We start from the raw sequence: 12500 nt of genomic DNA, 5'->3' as shown, positions 1-12500 counted from the left end.
ACACTGTTTAAAAGCTTTAAATCACACACAGGGTTAACAGACACTGTTTAAAAGCTTTAAATCACACACAGGGTTAACAGACAATGTTTAGGAGCTTTAAATCACACACAGGGTTAACAGACAATGTGTAGGAGCTTTAAATCACACACAGGGTTAACAGACAATGTCTAAAAGCTTTAAATCACACACAGGTTAACAGACACTGTCTAAAAGCTTTAAATCACACACAGGTTAACAGACACTGTCTAAAAGCTTCAAATCACACACAGGTTTAACAGACACTGTCTAAAATCTTTAAATCACACACAGGTTAACAGACACTGTCTAAAATCTTTAAATCACACACAGGTTTAACAGACACTGTCTAAAATCTTCTAAATCACACACAGGTTTAACAGACACTGTCTAAAATCTTTAAATCACACACAGGTTTAACAGACCTGTCTAAAATCTTTAAATCACACACAGGTTTAACAGACACTGTCTAAAATCTTTAAATCACACACAGGTTTAACAGACGCTGTCTAAAATCTTTAAATCACACACAGGTTTAACAGACGCTGTCTAAAATCTTTAAATCACACACAGGTTTAACAGACACTGTCTAAAATCTTTAAATCACACACAGGTTTAACAGACACTGTCTAAAAGCTTTAAATCACACACAGGTTTAACAGCACTGTCTAAAAGCTTTAAATCACACACAGGGTTAACAGACACTGTTCTAAAAGCTTTAAATCACACACAGGTTGACACTTTCTAAAATCTTTAAATACACACAGGTTTAACAGACACTGTCTAAAATCTTTAAATCACACACAGGGTTAACAGACACTGTCTAAAAGCTTTAAATCACACACAGTTTAACAGACACTGTCTAAAATCTTTAAATCACACACAGGTTTAACAGACACTGTCTAAAATCTTTAAATCACACACAGGTTTAACAGACACTGTCTAAAATCTTTAAATCACACACAGGGTTAACAGACACTGTCTAAAAGCTTTAAATCACACACAGGTTTAACAGACACTGTCTAAAATCTTTAAATCACACACAGGTTTAACAGACACTGTTCTAAATTCTTTAAATCACACACAGGGTTAACAGACACTGTCTAAATTTTTTAAATCACACACAGGGTTGACACTTTCTAAAATCTTTAAATCACACACAGGTTTAACAGACACTGTCTAAAATCTCTAAATCACACACAGATTTAACAGACACTGTCTAAAATCTCTAAATCACACACAGATTTAACAGACACTGTCTAAAATCTCTAAATCACACACAGGGTTAACAGACACTGTCTAAAAGCTTTAAATCACACACAGTTTAACAGACACTGTCTAAAATCTTTAAATCACACACAGGTTTAACAGACACTGTCTAAATTCTTTAATTCACACAGGGTTGACACTTTCTAAAATCTTAAAATTACACACAGGTTTAACAGACACTGTCTAAAATCTCTAAATCACACACAGATTTAACAGACACTGTCTAAAATCTCTAAATCACACACAGGTTTAACAGACACTGTCTAAAATCTCTAAATCACACACAGGGTTAACAGACACTGTCTAAAAGCTTTAAATCACACACAGTTTAACAGACACTGTCTAAAATCTTTAAATCACACACAGGTTTAACAGACACTGTCTAAAATCTTTAAATCACACACAGGTTTAACAGACACTGTCTAAAATCTTTAAATCACACACAGGGTTAACAGACACTGTCTAAAAGCTTTAAATCACACACAGGTTTAACAGACACTGTCTAAAATCTTGAAATCACACACAGGTTTAACAGACACTGTTTAAATTCTTTAAATCACACACAGGGTTAACAGACACTGTCTAAATTTTTTAAATCACACACAGGGTTGACACTTTCTAAAATCTTTAAATTACACAGGTTTAACAGACACTGTCTAAAATCTCTAAATCACACACAGATTTAACAGACACTGTCTAAAATCTCTAAATCACACACAGGTTTAACAGAAACTGTCTAAAAGCTTTAAATCACACACAGTTTAACAGACACTGTCTAAAATCTTTAAATCACACACAGGTTTAACAGACACTGTCTAAAATCTTTAAATTACACACAGGTTTAACAGACACTGTCTAAAATCTCTAAATCACACACAGGGTTAACAGACACTGTCTAAAATCTCTAAATTACACACAGGGTTAACAGACACTGTTTGAAATCTTTAAATCACACACAGGTTTAACAGACACTGTCTAAAATCTTTAAATCACACACAGGTTTAACAGACACTGTCTAAAATCTCTAAATCACACACAGGGTTAACAGACACTGTCTAAAATCTCTAAATTACACACAGGGTTAACAGACACTGTTTGAAATCTTTAAATCACACACAGGTTTAACAGACACTGTCTAAATTCTTTAAATCATACACAGGGTTGACACTTTCTAAAATCTTTAAATTACACACAGGTTTAACAGACACTGTCTAAAATCTCTAAATCACACAGATTTAACAGACACTGTCTAAATTCTTTAAATCACACACAGGGTTAACAGACACTGTCTAAAATCTCTAAATTACACACAGGGTTAACAGACACTGTCTAAAATCTTTAAATCACACACAGGTTTAACAGACACTGTCTAAATTCTTTAATTCACACAGGGTTGACACTTTCTAAAATCTTAAAATTACACACAGGTTTAACAGACACTGTCTAAAATCTCTAAATCACACACAGATTTAACAGACACTGTCTAAAATCTCTAAATCACACACAGGTTTAACAGACACTGTCTAAAAGCTTTAAATCACACACAGTTTAACAGACACTGTCTAAAATCTTTAAATCACACACAGGTTTAACAGACACTGTCTAAAATCTCTAAATCACACACAGGGTTAATAGACACTGTCTAAAATCTCTAAATCACACACAGGTTTAACAGACACTGTCTAAAATCTCTAAATCACACACAGGTTTAACAGACACTGTCTAAAATCTTTAAATCACACACAGGTTTAACAGACACTGTCTAAAATCTCTAAATCACACACAGGGTTAACAGACACTGTCTAAAATCTCTAAATTACACACAGGGTTAACAGACACTGTTTGAAATCTTTAAATCACACACAGGTTTAACAGACACTGTCTAAAATCTCTAAATCACACACAGATTTAACAGACACTGTCTAAAATCTCTAAATCACACACAGGTTTAACAGACACTGTCTAAAATCTCTAAATCACACACAGGTTTAACAGACACTGTCTAAAAGCTTTAAATCACACACAGTTTAACAGACACTGTCTAAAATCTTTAAATCACACACAGGTTTAACAGACACTGTCTAAAATCTTTAAATCACACACAGGTTTAACAGACACTGTCTAAAATCTTTAAATCACACACAGGTTTAACAGACACTGTCTAAAAGCTTCAAATCACACGCAGGTTTAGCAGACACTTTTTAAGAGTTTTAAATCATAGACAGGGTTTCCAGACAGTATTTTAAAGCTTTAAATCACACACAGGGTTAACAGACACTGTTGAAAAACTTTAAATAAACAGACAGAATGAACTAGAGAGTTAACAGACACCGTTTAAAAGGTCCAAATCACAGACTCTCACCTGCAGAAGAACAGACAGAGCAACCACGCCATTGGCTCTGTTCACAGCCTCCGAGAAGTTGTTGAAAAGCTGGGAGTTAAACCCGTAGATTTGTAGCTGTGGAAGAGACGAATTGAGGTTAAGATAATTCTTATATGAATTGATAATTTTTTTGTTATATGATTGTGTTTGCGTACACATACAGTATTTATATGTATATATATATGTGTGTATATATATATATATATATATATATATTTGTGTAATATATATATATATATATATATATATATTTATGTATGTATGTGAAGGCCTATGGTGAGAGACATGATTGTTATAATTATTATCATCATTATTATTATTGTTATTATTATTATTATTATTATTATTATTGTTTTTGTTGTTGTTATTGTTGTTGTTATTATTACTGTTATTATTATTATTGTTATTATTATTATTATTATTATTATTATTATTATCATTTCAGAATATATAAAGATTTATATATAATAAAGCATACATACATACATACATACATACATTCATTAAATCATGATTGAGAGAGAGAGAGAGAGAGATAATCCCTTAATGCAATGCTTTTACTGTATTTAATATACCGAGATCTTATTAAGATCCTGCGAATTAACGTCCCTCATTGGTTAAGCGAGGACATTCTCGCCTTCCCATTGGCTAATCCCGAACCAATCAGATCGCTTGATTACGAGCCCTCGACCAATCAGCGCGCTGCGTGGGCTTCCCGCTCGCTTCCGGGCGTCCGGAGTCGGGAAGCGATACTTTTACCGTGGGGAAATGGCGAAATGTAAACAGAATGCTCCAGTTGATTTCAAAATAGAATAGAATAGACAGAAGGATATTTTTTTCTGGATCAATTATTCGATCTGTTCCGTTTAGACAGAAGAGACAATTGACGAATTTGTGAGTGTTTTTGACGGTCTTCAATGGGAAGGTTTAAAAAAATGATCTAATGTTTAAAGGGTGGAGAATTGGCCTGGAATTTGCTGGGCAGAATTCGAATGTGTGTGTAAAGTGATTTTGAGTTTAATTCTGTTTGGAATTTAGTTTGCAATTGCAAGGACTTTGGGAATTAGTGAGAGAATTACATGTTACTGTGATTATTATTATTATCATTATTATTATTATTATTATTATTATTATTATTATTATTATTATTATTATTATTATTGTTGTTGTTGTTGTTGTTGTTGTTGTTGTTGTTATTATTATTATTCCTAATTAATTCAAATGTGAAATATTATTATATGGAAACGTTGCATTATATACATATATAAAGTATTATATATATATATATATATATATATACATATATATATATATATATATGACATATAACATGTTTTTAAAGTATATATACATTATAGATACATATGCTTACATATGTATATATAAAAATATGATTCTTTATATACTTTGCGTACACACACACATAAATATATATATATATATATATACACATATATATGTATATGTATTATACAGTATATATATATATATATATATGAATGTATATGTATTATACAGTATATATATATATATATATATATACACATATATATGTATATGTATTATACAGTAAATATATATATATATATATGAATGTATATGTATTATACAGTATATATATATATATATATACACATATATATGTATATGTATTATACAGTATATATATATATATATATATGAATGTATATGTATTATACAGTATATATATATATATATATATATGTGTGTGTGTGTGTGTACGCAAAGTATATAAAGAATCATATTTTTATATATACATATGTAAGTATATGTATCTATAATGTATATATACTTTAAAAACATGTTATATGTCATATATATATATATATATATATGTGTGTGTGTGTGTGTGTGTGTGTATATGTATATGTATATATAAAGATAGATATACTGTAGATATAGATATATTCACATATTTACATACATAGGCTATGCATGTACTTAGCTTTTGCTTCGCATCAAATATTTAATGACTTAGTTACAAACCTCAGACCTACATTGATTACACCCCCTCCCCCTTTCATGGACTCACCAGAGTCGACCAGCTACCAGGTACATTAGTGATCAAGTTTGTTTGGCATACTGAGCTGTAGTTGAAAGCCCATTAGTCCACAGAAATAATAATAATAATAATAATAATAATAATAATAATAATAATAATAATAATAATAATAATAATAATTTTTTTTGTGTTTAGATTGCCTTCATCTAATCCGGGCTCATTTACTCTCTCTCGCCACTGGCTTGTACATAAATTGGAGAATAAATGTTACTAAGGTGCAGGCTTTCAGCCTGACTCTCTCTTAGATTACCATCATTAGAAATTTATGAAAAGTGAAGAAAAATTGGGGGTGAGTATCTCTCTCTCTCTCTCTCTCTCTCTCTCTCTCTCTCTCTCATCTAAACGTTTTTAAGATCTGCAAGTTGATTAGTCAACCCTTCTTATCATCGCGCAATCTGATTGGACTAGGATTAACCAATCACCTTGAAGCACGTCATCACCTCTCGACCAATCAGGAGATCTTAATTCCATCACGTCATAACCTCTCAACCAATCAAGAGATCTTAATTCCATCACGTCATATAACCTCCCAACCAATCAGGAGATCTTAATTCCATCAATTTTAATCTGTCTTAAATCTTAATATAATCTACATTAAATGTATTTTGGACAAAGCAGATTATCTTTAGAGTTATCAGATTTTCCTGCTAATTCTCTCACTTAAGGTTCGTCTGTAATATTATATCCGGCTTCAGAAGCGAGTAATATTACTGGTAACGTCTATTCGATAATATTATTATCATTGTTTTTGGATGAATTAGTAAGCAAATGGTTTACGCTTGACTTTGGAGAGAGAGAGAGAGAGAGAGAGAGAGAGAGAGAGAGAGAGAGAGAGGAAGAAACATTCACAGTATATATATATTCTGTGTTGAGATTTGTATTGTTCTGAAAAGAATCTCTCTCTCTCTCTCTCTCTCTCTCTCTCTCTCTCTCTCCTTAGAATCAGTATACTTTTTCTTACATTCCTCCAAACTATTATAAAACTCTCTCTCTCTCTCTCTCTCTCTCTCTCTCTCTTTCCGTAAAATAAGTATTCTTTCTTTCATTCCTTCCAACCATAGCAATCGCTCTCTCTCTCTCTCTCTCTCTCTCTCTCTCTCTCTCTTTCCGTAAAATAAGTATTCTTTCTTTCATTCCTTCCAACCATAGCAATCGCTCTCTCTCTCTCTCTCTCTCTCTCTCTCTCTCTCTCTCCTTAGAATCAGTATACTTTTTCTTACATTCCTCCAAACTATTATAAAACTCTCTCTCTCTCTCTCTCTCTCTCTCTCTCTCTCTCTGTAGAATAAGTATTCTTTCTTTCATTCCTTCCAACCATTGCAATCTCTCTCTCTCTCTCTCTCTCTCTCTCTCTCTCTCTCACCCACCTCAGCAGGGAATGCCGTCCCATTAACGGTGTGTTCAGACCCCCAGTGATCACTTCCTCCGAAGTGGAGCTGAACGTGGCTGACCTGCGGAGACAAGAAAGAAAGTTTATGAGACCTGGGAAGCCCTTTGTCCCCCTCCGGCGGGAGTTAAATAGAATCCTGAGGGTCCTTCTGGGTTTAAATAGGCTTTGAAGTGGCCCTTTGATAATCTAAGCGGATAAAGTAGGACGGAATATCAATCGGAGTGAAATGGAATCCAACAGAGCCTTGGGAATTGCTTGAGGTCCCCGGAGGAAAAAGGAATAGTTTTAGGAATCTGGGAAGGCTTTCGGGTATAGTTCGAGGTCCCTAAAGGAAAAAGAAATAGTTTTTGGGAATCCTGGAAGGCCCCTCGGGAATTGTATGAGGTCCCCATAGGAAAAGGGAATAGTTTTAGGAATCCGGGAAGGCCTACGGGAATTGCTGTAGGTCTCCGGGAGAGAAAGGAATATTTTTAGGAATCTGGGAAGGCCTTCAGGAATGGTTTGACGTCCCTGAAGGAAAAAGGAAGAATAGTTTCAGGAATCTGGGAAAGCCTCTGGGAATCGTTTGAGGTCCCCGAAGAAAAAAGGAATAGTTTTAGGAATCTGGGAAGGCCTTCAGGAATGGTTTGAGGTCCCTGGAGGAAAAAGGAATAGTTTCAGGAATCTGGGAAGGCCTTCGGGAATAGTTTGAGGTCTCCGGATGAAAAATGAATAATTTTAGGAATCTGGGAAGGCCTTCGGTAATAGTTTAAGGTCCCTAAAGGAAAAAGAAATAATTTTAGGAATCCGGGAAGGCCTTCAGGAAGTGCATAAGGTCTCCAGAGGAAAAAGGAATAGTTTTAGGAATCCGTGAGTCCTATGTAGGGGCATTAGGAGTTGAATAGGTAATAGAAATTCTTCAAGGTATAGATGGAGATTTGGAATCCCGGGAGTTTTTGGAAATGATCACTGGTAAACGAGGTAGTTAATGGAGCCTAAAGGCTGGTTTACACGGTCGAACCGTTGGTCGAACCGCGTTGAAGTGATGTTCGAACGTGTGAACGCGGTATTTTGTTGTCGAACAGTTCGAAGAAAGTCTGTTCTCGCCTGACTTTTGTGGGCCGTTCTTCATTGTCCTCAGGATGCCTGAAAACTTTAAATCAATCAATCAATCTTCATTGTCCTCAACCCTTATGCATTTGTGGCTGACTCCACCTCTTCGAACCAATTGATAAGCAGGTTCGACAACCCGGTTCGACTAACTGTTCGGCCACGTAAACCATGCTTAGGAATCATATACTGTCCTTAAGAAGGGGCTAATTATAATAGGAGTCCTTCTGGAAGCAATTCTTTCTGAGGAATCCATCATTTCCCTTCTGGTGTTAAGAGATTCCCTTCGTAAACGATATAGTATCCGAGGAAGCTTTAGGAATCAAATGGAGGACTGAGGATGAACTTGGAGCCAGCTTCCCTTAGTAATTTGATGACTTGAAACTACCTCATTTCTCTCTTCCAGGTATTCCAATAAGACCTACTCCCTTATTTCCCCTCCTACTCTAATGTAATGGCCTGAGACACCGGTATTCTCTTTCTCCTTGCCGTTTAATGACCTGATGCTCCCTTATTTCCCTTCCCTAGTCATTTGATGACTAGAAGCTCTTATTATCCTTCCCCTTGTCATTTAATGGGTAGACACTTCATTATTTCCCTTCCCCAGTTATTTGACAAGACCAGAAACAAGCTTATTTATGTTTCCTTTGTCATTTTACGACCCGTAAGGCCCTTATTTTCCACCCACTAGTAATTCAATGACCCGAAACTCCCTCACTAGTAGTTTAATGACCTAAAACTCCCTTACTTCCCATACCCTAGTAATTTAATGACCTGAAACTTCCTTATTTCTCATCCATTAGTAATTTAATGACCTGAAACTTCGTTATTTCCCGTCCTCTAGTAATTTAATGACCTGAAACTCCCTTATTTCCCATCCCCTGGTAATTCAATGACCCGGAACTTCCTTATTTCCCATCCCCTAGTAATTTAATGACCTGAAACTCCCTTATTTCCCATCCCCTAGTAATTTAATGACCTGAAAATTCCTTATTTCCCATCCCATAGTAATTTAATGACCTGAAACTTCTTTATTTCCCATCTCCTAGTAATTTAAGGACCTGAAACTCCCTTATTTCCCATCCCCTGGTAATTTAATGACCTAAAACTTCCTTATTTCCCATTCTTTCGTAATTTAATGACCTAAAACTCCCTTACTTCCCATACCCCAGTAATTTAATGACCTGAAACTCCCTTATTTCCCATCCCCTAGTAATTTAATGACCTGAAAATTCCTTATTTCCCATCCCCTGGTAATTTAATGACCTGAAACTTCCTTATTTCCCATCTCCTAGTAATTTAATGACCTGAAACTCCCTTATTTCCCATCCCCTGGTAATTTAATGACCTAAAACTTCCTTATTTCCCATTCTTTCGTAATTTAATGACCTAAAACTCCCTTACTTCCCATACCCCAGTAATTTAATGACCTGAAACTTCTTTATTTACCATCCCCTAGTAATTTAATGACCTGAAACTCTTCCCATCCCCTAGTTATTTAATGACCCTAAACTCCCCTATTTCCCATCCCCTAGTAATTTAATGACCTGAAACTCCCTTTTTTCCCATCCCCTAGTAATTTAATGACCTGAAAATTCCTTATTTCCTATCCCCTAGTAATTTGATGACCTGAAAATTCCTTATTTCCCATCCCTTAGTAATTTAATGACCTGAAACTCCCTTATTTCCCATCCCCTAGTGATATAATGACCTGAAAATTCCTTATTTCCCATCCCCTAGTAATTTGATGACCTGAAAATTCCTTATTTCCCATCCCTTAGTAATTTAATGACCTGAAACCCTTATTTCCCATCTCATAGTAATTTAATGACCTGAAACTCCCTTATTTCCCATCCCCTAGTAATTTAATGACCTGAAACTCCCTTTTTTCCCATCCCCTAGTAATTTAATGACCTGAAACTCCCTAATTTCCCACCCCCTAGTAATCTAATGACCTGAAAATTCCTTATTTCCCATCCCTTAGTAATAGAATGACCTGAAACTCTCCTATTTCCCATCCCCTAGTCATTTAATGATCTGAAACTCCCTTATTTCCCATCTCCTAGGAATTTAATGACCTGAAACTCCCTTATTTCCCATCCCCTGGTAATTCAATGACCTGGAACTCTCTCATTTCCCATCCCCTAGTAATTTAATGACCTAAAACTCCCCTATTTCCCATCCCTTAGTAATTTAATGACCTGAAAATCTCCCATTTCCCATCCCCTAGTCATTTAATGACCTTAAACTCCCTTATTTACCATCCCCTGGTAATTTGATGACCTGAAACTTCCTTATTTCCCATCTCCTAGTAATTTAATGACCTGAAACTCCCTTATTTCCCATCCCCTGGTAATTTAATGACCTGAAACTTCATTATTTCCCATCTCCTACTAATTTATTGACCTGAAACTCTCTTATTTCTGTCCCACCAGCCATTTAATAAGACCATAAACTCCCTTATTTCCCCCAAAAGAATTGATCCCAACCAAACAAAATACAATACTCACCTGGTACCTGTACGATAGCGGTCCACCAGTGATGTTGACAGATGTATGATGGCGTTCAGCGCCTCCTATGGTCAGGACCACACTGTGGCCTGTGTTGTTGATCACACCGTCCACCTGGGAGATGAGAGAGAGTTTGTTATTGCTTCAGTGGATGCTGAAGGGCCTCTCTCTCTCTCTCTCTCTCTCTCTCTCTCTCTCTCTCCAGTACATGTTGTATAAGCTCCAGTATTTTTCTACGCATATCTTTTGTATTTATGATATGTCTAGACCAAAATCCTTTTGAAAATCTCTCTCTCTCTCTCTCTCTCTCTCTCTCTCTCTCTTGAATTGTAGTTATAGGGAAAATATAGAAATAGTGAGAAAAAGTTTTGATTATTCACTAGGTACTAAAGTCCCTCTCTCTCTCTCTCTCTCTCTCTCTCTCTCTCTCTCCAGTACATGTTGTATAAGGTCTAGTATTTTTCTACGCATATCTTTTGTATTTATGATATATCTGGACCAAAATCCTTTTGAAAATCTCTCTCTCTCTCTCTCTTTCTCTCTCTCTCTCTCTCTCTCTCTCTCTCTCTCTCTCGAATTGTAGTTATAGGGAAAATATAGAAATAGGGAGAAATTTTTTTTATTATTCACTAGGTACTGAAGGCTCTCTCTCTCTCTCTCTCTCTCTCTCTCTCTCTCTCTCTCTCTTGAATTGTTGTTATAGGGAAAATATAGAAATAGAAAAAGATTTGATTATTCACTAGGTACTGAGGGCTCTCTCTCTCTCTCTCTCTCTCTCTCTCTCTCTCTCTCTCTCAAATTACTATCCTGTTGTGAATAAGCGTCGTCCAAACACTTCAAAAATAATGTGGGACACTTGAAACACTTCACAGATTGTTATCATATTTTAAATTAAGTCATTAGAAGACACTTACTGACACTTTGAACACTTCAATATATCTTGATAAATATAAATATAAATATAGATAAATAAAGTTAAATATATATTTATAGAAATCTGTCTTAAACATGTTAAAATACATTTTTGAAAATATCAACTTTTGATAAATATTTTATAGAAATTTCTCTTAAATGTTAGAATTAATTTTGAAAATATAAACATGAGATTACTTTTAATACTTAAAAAACGCCTAAAATACCTAAATAAAACTAAAAAAAGGGCCAAGAATATCTTAAGTACTTAAAATACTTTAAAGTCTCTGTGCTTTACTTATTTAAAACCCCTTAAATCTTTGAATAAATTTTTAAAAACTCCATAAGTATATTTAAGGCACTCAAAATACTTCAAGATCTCTACTTTACTTAAAAATCCTTAAAATCTTTAAATAAATCTTTAAAAATTGCATAAGAATATTTCAAGCCCTTAAAATACTTAAAATCTTTAAAAACTACATAAGAATATTTTAGGCACTTAAAATTCTTTAAAATCTCTCTTCTTTACTTAAAAATCCTTAAAATCTTCAAATAAGTCTTTAAAAACGGCATAAGAATATTTGAGGCACTTAAAATTCTTCGAAATCTATTTAAAGTCATTAAAATCTTTAAATAAATCTTTAAAAACTGCATAAGAATATTTAAGACACTCAAAATACTTAAAAATCTCTACTTTACTTAAAACCCTTAAATCTTTAAATAAATCTCTAAAAACTGCATAAGAATATTTAAGGCACTTAAAATTCTTTAAAATCGCTCTTATTTTACCTCTTTAAAAACCCCTAAAATCCTTAAATAAACCTTTAAAAACTGCATAAGAATGTTTTA

At 34.3% G+C, this 12500-nt stretch overlaps 2 protein-coding genes across 2 annotated transcripts in view; one reads left to right on the top strand and one right to left on the bottom strand.

Moving 5' to 3' along the window:
* LOC137618818 (uncharacterized) overlaps positions 1-12500 on the top strand; it is a 413063-nt gene that overhangs the window by 1932 nt on the left and 398631 nt on the right. The gene's annotated exons all lie outside the window — the stretch shown is intronic.
* The window catches only part of LOC137618817 (carbonic anhydrase-related protein 10-like), a 65351-nt gene that overhangs the window by 13692 nt on the left and 39159 nt on the right, over positions 1-12500 (bottom strand). The window contains exons 4-6 of the mRNA XM_068349024.1: positions 10740-10853; positions 7118-7201; positions 3647-3742 (exon numbers count right to left, since the gene is read on the bottom strand). Of these exons, the coding sequence (XP_068205125.1) occupies positions 3647-3742; positions 7118-7201; positions 10740-10853 (294 nt within the window). The remainder of the gene's footprint in view (positions 1-3646; positions 3743-7117; positions 7202-10739; positions 10854-12500) is intronic.

Source organism: Palaemon carinicauda, chromosome 25 (assembly GCF_036898095.1).
Source record: "Palaemon carinicauda isolate YSFRI2023 chromosome 25, ASM3689809v2, whole genome shotgun sequence".
In the NCBI taxonomy this organism is placed as follows: Eukaryota; Metazoa; Arthropoda; class Malacostraca; order Decapoda; family Palaemonidae; genus Palaemon; species Palaemon carinicauda.
The sequence above is the reverse complement of the archived record's forward strand: the minus strand, read 5'-3'. Positions and strand labels throughout refer to the sequence as shown.